Source organism: Oncorhynchus nerka, linkage group LG4, assembly GCF_034236695.1.
Source record: "Oncorhynchus nerka isolate Pitt River linkage group LG4, Oner_Uvic_2.0, whole genome shotgun sequence".
NCBI classification, from domain to species: Eukaryota; Metazoa; Chordata; class Actinopteri; order Salmoniformes; family Salmonidae; genus Oncorhynchus; species Oncorhynchus nerka.
In genome coordinates, this window is record NC_088399.1 from 52,302,264 (window position 1) to 52,317,025 (window position 14,762).

At 47.5% G+C, this 14,762-nt stretch overlaps 1 protein-coding gene across 2 annotated transcripts in view; it reads left to right on the forward strand.

Moving 5' to 3' along the window:
• LOC115105964 (guanine nucleotide exchange factor subunit RIC1) overlaps positions 1–14,762 on the forward strand; it is a 59,319-nt gene that overhangs the window by 34,138 nt on the left and 10,419 nt on the right. Inside the window, exons 4-16 of one of the 2 annotated variants that reach the window (XM_029628509.2) lie at positions 5,414–5,521; positions 8,232–8,374; positions 8,860–8,996; positions 9,287–9,378; positions 10,066–10,154; positions 10,722–10,866; positions 11,152–11,362; positions 11,505–11,735; positions 11,887–11,925; positions 12,118–12,318; positions 12,547–12,707; positions 13,002–13,140; positions 13,533–13,640. In XM_029628509.2, coding sequence (XP_029484369.2) covers positions 5,414–5,521; positions 8,232–8,374; positions 8,860–8,996; positions 9,287–9,378; positions 10,066–10,154; positions 10,722–10,866; positions 11,152–11,362; positions 11,505–11,735; positions 11,887–11,925; positions 12,118–12,318; positions 12,547–12,707; positions 13,002–13,140; positions 13,533–13,640 — 1,804 coding nt within the window. The remainder of the gene's footprint in view (positions 1–5,413; positions 5,522–8,231; positions 8,375–8,859; positions 8,997–9,286; positions 9,379–10,065; positions 10,155–10,721; positions 10,867–11,151; positions 11,363–11,504; positions 11,736–11,886; positions 11,926–12,117; positions 12,319–12,546; positions 12,708–13,001; positions 13,141–13,532; positions 13,641–14,762) is intronic. The other variant, XM_029628518.2, reaches the window with a different exon arrangement.

Consider the following 14,762-nt stretch of genomic DNA (forward strand, 5'->3'; position numbering starts at 1 on the left):
GATTGACATGATTTGGAAAGGCACACACCTCTCTATATATAAGGTTCCACAGTTGACAGTGCATGTCAGAGAAACAGCCAAACCATGTGGTCGAAGGAATTGTCCGGAATTGTCCACCTCGACACAATCTGAGACAGGATTGTGTCGAGGCACAGATCTGTGGAAGAGTACCAAAACATTTCTGCAGCATTGATGGTCCCCAAGAACACATTAGCTTCCGTTAGCAAGATGGCGCCGACGGAGATGGTCGCCTTTCTTCGAGTCCTTAGAAAACTATGCAGTAATTTTTTTTATTTTAATTTGTATTATTTCTTACGTTGTTACCCCATAAAATCGTAAGTGTTATTACACACAGCCGGGCAGAAGTATTGGATATAAGAGCGACGTCAACATACCAATATTACGACCAGGAATATGACTTTCCCGAAACGGATATTTGTGGATCTAATCCCAGAAGCCGACCCAAACAACGTTGCCGCAGAAGAGGCAGACTGAGCGGCCTCCTGGTTAGGCTCCGTAGTCGTGCACACCGCCCACCGCTTCAGAGTATACTACTCGCCAATGTCCAGTCTCTTAACAACAAGGTAGATGAAATTAGAGCAAGGGTTGCCTTCCAGAGAGACATCAGAGATTGTAACATTCTCTGTTTCACGGAAACATGGCTCTCTTGGGATATGTTGTCGGAGTCAGCCCAGCCACCGGGCTTTTTCATGCGTTGCGCCAAAGATATAAACACCTCTGGGAAGAATGGTGGGGGGTATATGCTTCATGATTAACGACTCATGATGTAATCATAACATACAGGAACTCAAAGTTCTTCTGCTCACCCGACCTAGAATTCCTTACAATCAAATGCCGGCCATATATTATAAGTGAATTCTCGTCAGTTATCGTCACAGCTGTGTATATACCCCCTCAAGTAGACATCACGACGGCCCTCATGGAACTGCACTGGAAACCATATGTCCTGAGGCTGCATTTATTGTAGCTGGGGATTTTAACAAAGCAAATTTGAGAATAAGGCTACCTAAATTCTATTAGCGTATTTATTGCAGCACTCACGTGGGTGATACACACGATCACTGCTACTCTAACTTCAGTAATCCATACAAGGCCCTCCCTTTTCCTCCCTTAAGCAAATCCGACCACGACGCCATCTTGCTCCTACCATGTTAGGCAGAAACTCAAACAGGATGTACCTGTGACTAGAATATTCAACGCTGGTCTGACCAATTGGAATCCCCACTAACAAGGACTGTTCACTGACTACAGCTCAACATTCAACACCATAGTACCATCCAAGCTCATCATTAAGCTGGAGGCCCTGGGTCCCAACCCCACCCTGTGTGATTTGGGCCCTGTACTATGAGGGCCGCCCCCAGGTGGTGAAGGTAGGAAACATCTCTACTTCGCTGACCCTCAACACTGGGTCACCACAAGGGTGCGTGCACAGCCCCCTCCTGTTCACCCATGACTGCGTGGCCATGCACATCTCCAACTGTCATCAAGTTTGCAGATGATCCAACAGTAGTGGGCTTCATTACCAACAACAACGAGACAGCCTACATGGAGGAGGTGAGGACCCTGAGAGTGTAGTTTCAGGAAAACAACCTCTCACTCAACGTCAACAGAACAAAGGAGATGATCGTGGACTTCAGGAAACAGCAGAGGGAGCACCCCCTATCTACATCGAAGGGACAGTAGTGAAGAAGGTGGAAAGTTTCAAGTACCTCGGCATACACATCAGACAAACTGAAATGGTCCTCCCGCACAGACAGTGGAGTCCGAAGAAATTTGGCTTCTCACTTAAAACCTTCACAAACATTTACAGGTGCACAGTTGAGTGTATCTTGTCGGGCTGTATCACTGCCTGGTACGGCACCGCCCTCAACTGCAAGGCTCTCCAGAGTGTGGTGCGGTCTGCACAACGCATCACCGGGGGCAAACTACCTGCCCTCCAGGACACTGTTGTCGTTGACTATCAGTAAATGTGAAGACTGTATATTATCAAATCAATTCTCTGTGTAATTTTAATAATTTAATAATTTTAATTGCACGATCAAACTAATCCTGTAACTTTAACTAGGAAGTCAGGGCACCATGGGAACATAACTCATATCTTATCAAAACAGTTGCGTATTAATGAATTTGACCTTATCAGTCTCATTACTGGACGCCGCAAACCATTGGATATCTGCACGAACCCTAGCATAGCATCATGAATCAGCGATATACAAATTGGCTTGATTATTTAACAAACTTAATCAATCACGGAATTACGTAAACACACACACAAATAGGTCATACATTGGTTATTACATGATACAAAGCAAAAGTTCCTAGCAGATGAAACCGAAATGACTACTTGGTAGACAAAGGAAATGGGGTGGGGACCACTCGAGCAGTTAACTCATAGAGGATAACTACACTCATTGCTAATACTTTGAACATGAACAACCGCTCATTTGAAAAGATATTCCAATTGACATATTTACAAGTGTCTGCGTTTTTGTTGTCCCTCTGCGATTGACGTTCCTTCTGCTGGATAGTCAGTCGACAGAGAACCTCTGGTTTGTCCACCAGAGATCAAAGTCTTAGGTTGTTAGAATGGTTACTTCAGAGTATTTAAACAGCTGCAGTCTGAATAATTGTTCTTTAGTTTGTTGATTTATTTGCCATTTCAACGTGGGAATGCTCTCCACGTTCTCTGGTCTTGTCCTCTGGTAGAGATGTAGTTATTAACCATTTCAACAGCTTCAGCTCCATGTTTTCTCATCTAATGTACATTTTGTTGGAAGTGGTTTTGTACTCTGTGGAAGAAGGGGTGGTTCTATGATGCCTAATGTGATGTCTGGGCTCATGGGGGTGTGGCCACTGACTAGTTAAAATGTTATATCTAAACAAGTATCTTGTTGACATCTTCTCACAAATAGTTTCATGTTCAATCATATATTTTACACAACCATCAGATGCAAATCCCGTAATTGAGAAGTGTATACAAACAAACAGTAATGTGTGTCTCCTGTGTTTCATTTGGTGACCTCATGAAGGAATCTCGACATGACTGTTCCTTGATTTTCCCACCGACCGGTTCCACATTCTCAAAAATATAAATATTGTTTAATTCTCAAATTTTGGGAATGTAGGAGTTTGTGGGATCAGCCTCTGTTCCACTGTGAAATCCTCTCTCCTCTTACTGCATGTCCAAAGGAGGAGAGGGTCTCTTCCAAGAATTTACTTCATGTTGTTAAGTCATAAAACTGTGGAGGGAGAGGGGGAGAGAGGAGGGGGTGCTATGATCCTCACCCAAAAAGGGCGCGTTGTGACAACACCTACACCTGATGTCACAGGAAGGCCAAAAAGATCTTCAAGGACAACAACCACCCGAGTCACTGCCTGTTCACCCCATTCAGATTGCGAGGTCAGTACAGGTGCATCAAAGCTGGGACCGAGAGACTGAAAAACAGCTTCTATCTCAAGGCCATCAGACTGCTAAACACCAATCAATAACTCAGAGAGGCTGCTGCCTACAGCGACTCATCACTGGCCACTTTAATACATGGATCACTAGTCACTTTAAACAATGCCAATAATGTTAACATATCTTACATTACTCATCTCATATGTGTATGTGTATATATATATATATATATATATATATATATATATATACTGTACCTTATACCGGCCATCGCTCCTGTTAGGGAGCAACATTTCAAAGTCCTGCTACTCATGCCAGGAATATAGTATATGCATATGATAAGTATGTGTGTATAGAAAACACTCTGAAGTCTCTAAAACTGGTTAAATCGTGTCTGTGGCTATAACATAACGTGTTTAGGAGTAAAAATCCCTCGAACTGTTCACCAAAAACCCCAAAAAGATATTAATCCGCCAGTCAATGTATTGTCTAAGGCGACAGACAAAAAACGAGGCATTCAGTACAATTCCTACAGCTTCCACACGATGTCGCCAGTACTGGCATTTTTTCCCCTGCTTTATCCTTGGTTAGATGACGTCAGGGCACTTCCTTTCTTGGGGCTCGCCCCAGGATGTTGTGAAATGGAAAACATGGACGATGATTTCAAGACTTGCTGCTATCGAATACAGATCGCCCCGTGATCAATTTGATAGATTATTAACGTTTATTAATACCTAAAGTTGGTTTAGAAAAGAAGTTTGAAGTGATTTGTAAAAGTTTATAGGCAACTTTTGTAATTTTAAAAAGTGACGTTGCGTCTTGTAAAAGGGAGTATTCCTGGCTCAGACCGGTCTTCAGAAAACGACATTTTGCCTATACAATGACGGATTTAATCGGGAAAAAGACCCAATTGTGATGTTTATGGGATATATAGGAGTGCCAAGAAAGAAGCTCGTTTTATATTTTATTTCTGCGTTTTGGGTAGCGCCGGCTACCGCAAAATCTGTTGTTTAGGTGAAGGTCTGGTATTCTGGGGGGTGCATGCTATCAGATAATAGCTTCTCATGCTTTCGCCGAAAAGCATTTTACAAATCTGACTTGGTGGCTAGATTCACAACGAGTGTAGCTTTAATTCAGTACCTTGCATGTGTGTTTTAATGAAAGTTTGAGTTTTATCGAAAACTATAGGTGGCGCTCTAAAATTTCTGCTGATTTGATCCCGCCACAGGAACCAAATCCCTAAGAAGATATTATTAAACAATGCCAATAATGTTAACATATCTTACATTACTCATCTCATATATATATATATATATATATATATATATACTGTACCTTATACCGGCCATCGCTCATCCATATATTTATATGTACATATTCTCATTCCATCCCTTTAGATTTGTGTGTATCAGGTAGTTGTTGGGGAATTGTTAGATACTGCTGCACTGTCGGAACTAGAAGCACAAGCATTCGCTACACTCGCATTACCATCTGCTAACCATGTGTATGTGACCAATAAAATTTGGTTTGGATTTGATTTGAGCCTTAAATGGAACAAGTTTGGAACAACCAATATTCTTTGTCTAGCTGGCCGCCCGGACAAACTGAGCAATCGGGGGAGAAGGTCCTTGGTCTGGGAGGTGACCAAGAACCCAATCACTGAAAGAGCTCCAGAGTTCCTCTGTGGAGATGGGAGAATCTTCCAGAAGGACAACCCATCTCTGCAGCACTCAACCAATCAGGCCTTTATGGTAGAGTGGCCAGACAGAAGCCACTCCTCAGTAAAAGGCACATGACAGCCAGCTTGGAGTTTGCTGAAGGACTCTCAGACCATTTAAACAAAAATCCTGCTCTCTGACTGCTGCTGTTATTATGCGTCATTATTGCCTAGATCCTAGAACGACGTTGTTGACTAACCCAGGCTTTTTTGCCTTTTTGATTTAGACTTGATAAGGTACTGTGAATTTGATCTTTTTGTGTGTGTGTTTTTAGAGGGAGTCCGCGTGTCAAGGTCACCCCAGGTTATAAAGAAGAGCAGTGTGCCCCCGCTCTCAGCCTGGAGATGAAGAGACCCATAGATCTGGAGGCTCCCATCACCAGGTACTACGTTGTGTCACACACACACACACACGGTATACAAACCCAACACACGATATACACACACACACACACACACGATATACACACACGGTATACAAACCCCAACGTGTACACACCTAAATACGGAAACGCACATACATGCATACATACATACATGCATACATGCATGCATGCACGCTGGAACTCCTACTGGACACTGAAGTGTTTTTAGTATGCAAGTAAACAAAAATGTTATTTTACATTCTGGACTGGTGCATGGTACGTACTTCAGCCACTGTGTACATTTTGTGCTGAAGAGATTTCCTCCTCCCAAACCAATTTGTCAATTTGACTGCGGCAAATTATTTAACTGCGTATGGCTTCGCACATTCTTCCTCTAGTCCCTGTGGACTTCAGTAGGACATTAAAGATCTATCATCCTTGCGTTTCCTTTGTCTGTCTGTGTGGGGGCGTGTCTCTGTGTGTGTGGGGGCGTGTCTGTCTGTGTGTGTGGGGGCGTGTCTGTCTGTGTGTGGGGGTGTGTCTCTGTCTGTGTGTGGGGGTGTGTCTCTGTCTGTGTGTGGGGGTGTGTCTCTGTCTGTGTGTGGGGTGTGTCTCTGTCTGTGTGTGGGGGTGTGTCTCTGTCTGTGTGTGGGGGTGTGTCTCTGTCTGTGTGTGGGGGTGTGTCTCTGTCTGTGTGTGGGGGTGTGTCTCTGTCTGTGCGTGGGGGTGTCTCTGTCTGTGCGTGGGGGTGTGTCTGTCTGTGTGTGCATGGGGGCGTGTGTGCGTGGGGGCGTGTCTCTGTGTGTGCGTGGGGGCGTGTCTCTGTGTGTGCGTGGGGACGTGTCTCTGTGTGTGCGTGGGGACGTGTCTCTGTGTGTGCGTGGGGACGTGTCTCTGTGTGTGCGTGGGGACGTGTCTCTGTGTGTGCGTGGGGACGTGTCTCTGTGTGTGCGTGGGGACGTGTCTCTGTGTGTGCGTGGGGACGTGTCTGTGTGTGCGTGGGGACGTGTCTCTGTGTGTGCGTGGGGACGTGTCTCTGTGTGTGCGTGGGGACGTGTCTGTGTGTGCGTGTGTGTGCGTGGGGACGTGTCTGTGTGTGCGTGGGGACGTCTCTGTGTGTGCGTGGGGACGTGTCTGTGTGTGCGTGGGGACGTGTCTCTGTGTGTGCGTGGGGACGTGTCTCTGTGTGTGCGTGGGGACGTGTCTCTGTGTGTGCGTGGGGACGTGTCTGTGTGTGCGTGGGGACGTCTCTGTGTGTGCGTGGGGACGTCTCTGTGTGTGCGTGGGGACGTCTCTGTGTGTGCGTGGGGACGTGTCTCTGTGTGTGCGTGGGGACGAGTCTCTGTGTGTGCGTGGGGACGTGTCTCTGTGTGTGCGTGGGGACGTGTCTCTGTGTGTGCGTGGGGACGTGTCTCTGTGTGTGCGTGGGGACGTGTCTCTGTCTGTGCGTGGGGACGTGTCTCTGTCTGTGCGTGGGGACGTGTCTCTGTCTGTGCGTGGGGACGTGTCTGTGCGTGGGGACGTGTCTCTCTGTGCGTGGGGGCGTGTCTCTGTCTGTGCGTGGGGGCGTGTCTCTGTCTGTGCGTGGGGGCGTGTCTCTGTCTGTGCGTGTGGGCGTGTCTCTGTCTGTGCGTGTGGGCGTGTCTCTGTCTGTGCGTGGGGGCGTGTCTCTGTCTGCGTGGGGGCGTGTCTCTGTCTGTGCGTGGGGACGTGTCTCTGTCTGTGCGTGGGGGCGTGTCTGTCTGGTCTCTCTGTCTGTGTGTCGCTGTCTGCGCGTGGGGGCGTGTCTGTCTGCGCGCGTCTCTGCGCTCGTCTCTGTGTGCGACTCTGTGCACGTGACCGTCTCTGTGTGCGTGCGCGTGACCGTCTCTGTGTGCGTCTGTGCATGCGCACGTGTGTCCATCCTGCCAGTAGCCTGGCTTTAGAGCTGCATGCCTGAGGTGAACTGAGCAGAGCAGCTAAGCTCCAGTATTGTTCTTTTTGCTTGAGAAGACCCATTCTCCAGTCCTAGTGGCTGTTGGCTCTAGAATGCCCCCATTCTGCTCTGGAGAGATGAAGCCAGACCGCAGTCAGATTACTGAGTTTAGGCTATCGGGTAGTCCTCGGTACTCACAGACTATCTGAGAACACTGGGACCACACATTCCAGCCAGGTCCCTCAGCATCTCCCTACTTCTCTTTCTCTTCATCTGTCTCTCTTCTATTATCTGTCACACTTCCTTTTATCCAACTTCAATTTTCTGTCTCATGCTCTCTCTCTCTCTCTCTCCATTTTCTACTCATTTCTGTTGCGCGCGCCCTCTCCCTCTGTAACAAATTCATACTCGCTCTCTCACTAAGTCTTTCTCGCTGCGCTTCAGGCATAACAACGAGCAGGAGCGTTTACTTGAAGGACGGCGGTAAGGGGTCTGAGTGACTGCAGGAGAGGTGCTGGGTGCTTCTGATCTGCTCTCAGATCCTCTGTGGGCTGCTTGAACATCCCAGTGCATTCTCTCTCGCTCTCTTTCTTGTTGTTGTGTGGGAGACACTAAAGCCTGGTACTAGGAATAGATGTGCTCACAGCCGGGCATCCAGTAAACACTAGCTAAGCACCCCACCTCTGTGTCTCTCTCTGTGTCTCTCTCTGTGTCTCTCTCTGTGTCTCTCTCTGTGTCTCTCTCTCTGTCTCTCTCTCTCTGTCTCTCTCTCTCTGTCTCTCTCTCTCTGTCTCTCTCTCTCTCACACCCCAGTATTAAGTCTCTTCAGGAGGACTTGTTGGTGTCTACAGCTGATGGCTACCTCCACATCCTCCACTGGGACGGAGTCAGCAATGGCCGGAAGGCTATCAGTCTCTGCACCGTCCCCTTCTCCCTGGACCTTCAGTCAGCACGCGGTCAGTCACACTCACTATACAACATCCTCTCCTCGCCACCGTCTTCCTCCCTCCCTCGCCTACCTGTACCCACCCCACCTAGCCCTTACCGATCCCTCTCAACTAACCTGAACCTCTACCCATGTGTGCGTTTTGCAGTCGGGCTCAATCGACATCATCCTCTCCCCAGACCTCTCCATCCTCTCCCCACTACATCTATACACGTTTACATAAAATGCAGCCATAGGGATTGTGTCTAACTGAGAGCCCAATTCAGATCTTTTTCCCCCACTCATTGGTCTTTTCACCCATCCCATCAAAATCGTTGCACATCAGATATATTCCAGAGCTGATTTGATTGGTCAAAAGGCCAATTGGTGGGGGGGGGGGGGGGGGAAATCTGAATTGGGCTGCCGGTGTAAACGCAGCCTAAGTGTCGTCCCTGCGTAGGCCTGAAGTCATGCATGTGCAATGTCTTTCTTCATGCGTTTTATTTGCTTGTGCAGGTGGTCCGTCTCTGGATCTGGAGGGGCTGTACATCAGAGACATGGAGTACTGTGTGACTCTGGATGGCTTTGCTGTGGTGCTTGACGACGGGAGGCTGGGATTCATCAGTCCTGTAGCCAGCCGGTTTACTGCGGAAGTAAGAGAAAGAAGTCTGTGTGTGTGTGATTTGCTGTGGCGCTTGACGATTGACAGGCTAGGACTCATAAGAACGGTGGGAGAAGTGTTGTGTTGGGGTGTGTGCGGTTTTGCTGCGGTGACGCACACAACGCAGCCGCGTTCTGTAAGTCACGTTAAGCGTGACTGTCAAGGGTCGATGAAAAATGGGGGTGGAGTGAAAGGCGGAGGCGAGTGTCTGCCTGCGCGTGCGTGTGTGTGTGTCGGGAGTGACGTACGGTGATCTATCGGACTGTCTCTTGTCTCCCCCAGCAGCTGCAGGGCGTCTGGGCAGCAGACGTAACAGACGGCACGTGTGTGGCGGTCAACAATAAGTACAGGCTGATGGCGTTTGGTTGTGCCAGGTACGTGTGTCCTGCTGACATCAGTACAAGCCTCTGTAGCCACTTCCTGTCTGCTGTTTAACTGGAATGCAAATGACACAATCAAGAGAATCCATGGTCTCACTGTTAAGTCAGTTAAGCAGGAGGTGTGTGTGTGTGTGTGTGTGTGTGTGTGTGTGTGTGTGTGTGTGTGTGTGTGTGAGAGAACACACACAAGCTGGCAGATTGCACAATCCGTGAGAAACGCTTGTCAAACACACACCAATCACAAAGACAGACAGCGGCTTGTTTTGCACACACACGCTGACCTGCAGTGATGAGTTCAGCAGAGAGATCCTGAGTGGCAGTAGATGATGAGTCAATCACCGGCTGTGTGATTCCGCAACCTTTCCGTTCATTAAATGCCTGCTCATTATTTCAGCGTTTTTTTTGTTTTGTTTTTCATTTAGGAAACGTCGGCTAATTCATTGCTGGTACTCGGTACTAAACGAGATTGACATGAACTTGACTGCACAAGCGGCTGTTATGTAATATGCCTACTTCTGATGGGTCAGCGTTATTTATTCATGTATTGAATCCCCTGACTGTGTTTGAATTTCAATTTGCTTTATTGGCGTTGGCACATATTGCCAAAGCACAATGTTACCCTGAGAAGGAAGAGTAATGAGTAATTATGAACATTTGTCTCTCTCTCTGTCTCTATTCCAGTGGCTCAGTATTGGTGTACATGATTGACACCACCACAGGATCCATGCAGCTCTCCCACAAGCTGGAGCTCACCCCAAAACACTTCCCTGGTACGTCTGTCTCTGACTGACCACCAGCTCACGCTCCCGTTTAGTGTTGACGGATGAAAGTACACTTTTTTTATACAAACTAGTCCACCCCGTCAGGTTTTTACACTGAATGGTATCACATGATGCCTCTTTATAGGGCTGGTTTTCGTTTTGACTCGAAAGTGCAAGTGATTCTATGGAGTAGTTCCCCTCAACACATCAGCCATGCAGAACCATTGGTTTGTTTTATGGCACACTCATACCACCTAGTGGTAGTGGGTGGTATGAAAGTACAGTGGCGTGTAAAATCCTATTGACATTTTTAAATAACCCTGAGCTAGATGACATCACGGGGATGTTTATTTTACACGGCGCTGTGTTATCTCTGTTGTTGACAAGTCACTGTTAAACCGAAGAAACCATAGTACTGTAAAAGCAGGGTTATGGTCAATTCGGGAAGTAAACCATATTCTTATTCTAGTTTTCCTCAATTGAAATGAATTGACGAAATGGAATTGACTCGACTGTATTACTGAAAAGATTTCTGTCTGACCGGTCGCCGTGTCTGTATCGAATCTCCCTCCTCAGACGTGTGGAACAAGACCGGCGCGGTGAAGCTGATCCGCTGGTCCCCCGACTACAGCGTTGCCATGGTGACCTGGGAGTGCGGCGGGCTGTCTTTATGGAGTGTGTTTGGAGCACACCTCATCTGTACACTCGGGGAGGACTTTGCGTGAGTGACAAGACGACGGTCTTCTTCGTTATTCTTCCTCCTCTGTTGGTCTTCATTTATCTCCTCCCCCCTCCAGGACTCCTGCAGCCGTAGTACAATTCACATCGCCGTTGTCTTGTCAAGCTACGCTCCTATGGTGCAGACTGCGCGCTCTCATACAGTATAGGTTGAGCAGGCTTCATCCTGAACGGGGCAACAACAACAAACTGTGCAAAATCTTCTCTTTTTCTCCTTGCAATTGTGTCTATTATAAACCCTTCTCTGTGACTGCGGTCTCAACCCCAGGTATCGGTCAGACGGCACTAAGAAGGATCCTATAAAGATCAGCTCTATGTGCTGGGGAGCGGAAGGCTACCACCTGTGGGTCATCACCAGTAGAGAGGAAGCGGAGCTTGTAGAGAACATGGAGGGGGCTCCACCTCCTACCCAGACCAAGCAGGCGGGGATACTGCAGTTCCACTTCATCAAAAGCGCCCTCACCGTTAACCCCTGCACGGTGAGCTTATGGACATTGGCGTCAATGCACACGTTCCTGACACCAACCAATTTTGCTTGCTGGGCACTTTCATGTAGAATACTGATATGTTGCAAACAAATTGATTTGTTTTTGTTGATTCCCTGTTGTCTGTCCCTCCCAGAGTAACCAGGAGCAGGTTTTACTACATGGGGAAGACCGTCTGTACCTGACCTGTGGTGACCCCACCCAGGTCCCATCCAGCAGCTCCGATGGCCCTCAAACCCCTCACCCCCACAATCTCGCCCATGGCCTGGAGGGCAACCCCCTTCACCATCGCTCCGCCCCCTCACCCAACTCCATCTCTCAGGGACTCAGCACTTTACTGGGACACAAGCACTGGCACGTGGTCCAGGTACAACCTCATAAACTTAATTCATTTCGAATTCAGATGGCTACCTATTCAGATGTCGCTTTGATATGTTGACGTGAAGCTTGACAAGTTAGAAATGATGTTTCGCATCCTGTCAGTCAAACTATCCTGTGTTTTTCCCCCTCTGTCGTAGATTCACAGCACATACCTAGAGAGTAATTGGCCTATACGGGTGAGTCAGTGTGGGGAAATACTTCTACGTCTGTCCTTAGGGATAAGTATTCAGTGTGTGTGTGTGTGTGTGTGGCTACATCAAACCATGTTAACCTGAGTTGTCAAATGAATGCAGTTTTTTCAGATACCAATGTCGTCATGCGCACTTAGCTTGTGGCCTCTAATGCATGAGAGGTGTGTGTGTCTATAGTTTGCAGCCATAGACACAGCAGGCCAGTGCATAGCGGTGGCAGGGAGACGTGGCTTTGCACATTACTCCATGTCCACCAGGAAATGGAAGCTGTTTGGGAACATCACTCAGGAGCAGAACATGACCGTGACAGGGGGGCTGGCCTGGTGGAACGACTTTGTCGTTGTTGCCTGTTACAATTTCACCGACCGGCAAGAAGAGGTAAGACTGCATAACACCGATAACTAACGTTCAGGAACAATAGATTTTACACCACCCTGTTCTGAACGTGTATGGGTCAAATTTGCATGGACAAATGGATTGAGAATGTGTGATGGTTTTGCTCACGACAAGCTGACGAGCTCCGTTTGACTGGTCGCTTTGATGGATGGACAAAGTGAACAGCGGTACTTTCTTTCCTCCCCCGTCGTTTCTCCCCTCCCGGTGTAGCTGCGTCTGTACCTCCGGTCGTCCAACCTGGACAATGCCTTCGCCTCCGTCACCAAGCTGCACTCTGACACCCTGCTGCTCAACGTGTTCAGAGACCTGATCGTCCTCTTCAGAGCAGACTGCTCCATCTTCCTCTACAGCATCGAGAGGAGGCACGACGGGTAGGGAAAGACGAACACGCTTAGGACAGGCACAGGCATGCACACCCACTCATTAGAAATAAAATAAAAATTGAACTCTCACACACATTTATTAGCAGGCAGGACGAGACCGGTGGGGAAGATCACCTGACAGAGGTCACGGATGATAATCAATAGTGTTGTGGAAAGAAAGTCACGTGAACTTTCCAATAATACTTATCACATGCTATTGGTTGGGGCTTTAACTCGGGGGGGAGGCTTTACAAAGGACCTGTCCAATCAATGTTATTAGTAGCGTATTGTCTTTCTCTGAAGGCCCAACCCGTCAGCCTGTGTTGAGCTGCTTCAGGAGGTGTCCATGTCCCGCTACATCCCCCATCCTGCCCTGGTGGTGTCTGTCACCCTCACCTCGGTGCGCACAGAGACCGGCATCGCGCTTAAAGCCCCACAGCAGGTACTGGTTTCAATACACACATGAAATCTCATCAAAAGCCTGGTCTCTTCAGACTCTTCTACCACTGCCCCCCCCCCTGCTCCTAGCGCTTTTCTTTCACCAGCGTCGATTTAGCAGAGGGGTCTCCAACCCCTTGTTCCTGGAGAGCTACCGTCCTGTAGGTTTGGGGTTGAAGCCAAAAACCTACAGGGGGGTAGCTCTCCAGGAACAAAGGGGTTGGAGAGCCCTTATTTTGCAGCTATTTTGAACAGAGTTTTAATTTGCGCTGATTGCGATGTCTTTTAAATCTACTTTAGTGAATGTACTGATTTGTGAATCACTCTGGGTGATAAGTTGTTAAAAGTCTGCTAAGTTGTTAAAGTGAATAGTACTAATTTGTGTCGCTGTACTAGGCCTGTATGGCAGAGAGCATCATGCTGAACCTGGCTGGCCAACTCATCATGCTACAGAGAGACCGTTCTGGACCACAGGTACGAGAGAAGGAAGACCAGAAGAAACTGGTGAGTCTCTCACACACACACACACACACAGTAGCAGTCAAAAGTTTGGACACCTACTCATTCAAGGGTTTTTCTTTATTTTAAATTGTTTCTACATTGTAGAATAATAGTGAAGACATCCTAACTATAAAATAACACATATGGAATCATGTAGTAACCAAAAAAAGTGTTAAACAAATCTAAATATATTTGAGATTCTTCAAAGTAGCCACCCTTTGCCTTGACAGTTTTGCACACTATTGGCATTCTCTCAACCAGCTTCATGAGGTAGTCAGTCACCTGTAATGCATTTCAATTAACAGGTGTGCCTTGTTAATTTGTGGATTTTTTTTTCTCCCTTCATGCGTTTGAGCCAATCAGTTGTGTTGTGACAAGGTAGGGGTGGTATACAGAAGATACCCTTATTTGGTAAAAGACCAAGTCCATATTATGGCAAGAACAGCTCAAATAAGCAAATAGAAACTACAGTCCATTACTTTAAGACATGAAGGTCAGTCAATCAGGAACATGTCAAGAACTTTGAATGTTTCTTCAAGTGCAGTCGCAAAAACCATCAAGCGCTATGATGAAACTGGCTCTGAGGACCGCTATAGGAAAGGAAGAGCCGGAGTTACCTCTGCTGCAGTTACCAGCCTAAATAAATGCTTCACAGAGTTCAAGTACCAGACACATCAACAGTTCAGAGAAGACTGCGTGAATCAGGCCTTCATGGTCGAATTGCTGCAAAGAAACCACTACTCGAGGACACCAATAAGAAGAAGAGACTGACTTGGGCCAAGAAACACGAGCAATGGACGTTAGACCGGTGGAAATGTGTCCTTTGGTCTGATGAGTCCAAATATGAGATTTTTGGTTCCAACTGCTGCGTCTTTGTGAGATGCAGAGCAGGTTAACGGATGATCTACGCATGGAGGTGTGGGGATGCTTTGCTGGTGACACTCAGTGATTTATTTAGAATTCAAGGCACACTTAACCAGCATGGCTACCACAGCATTGTGCAGCAATCCGCAATCCCATCTGGTTTGCGCTTAGTGGGACTATCATTTGTTTTTCAACAGGACGATGACCTAACACACCTCCAGGCTGTTAAGGGCTATTTGACCAAGAAGGATAGTGATGGAG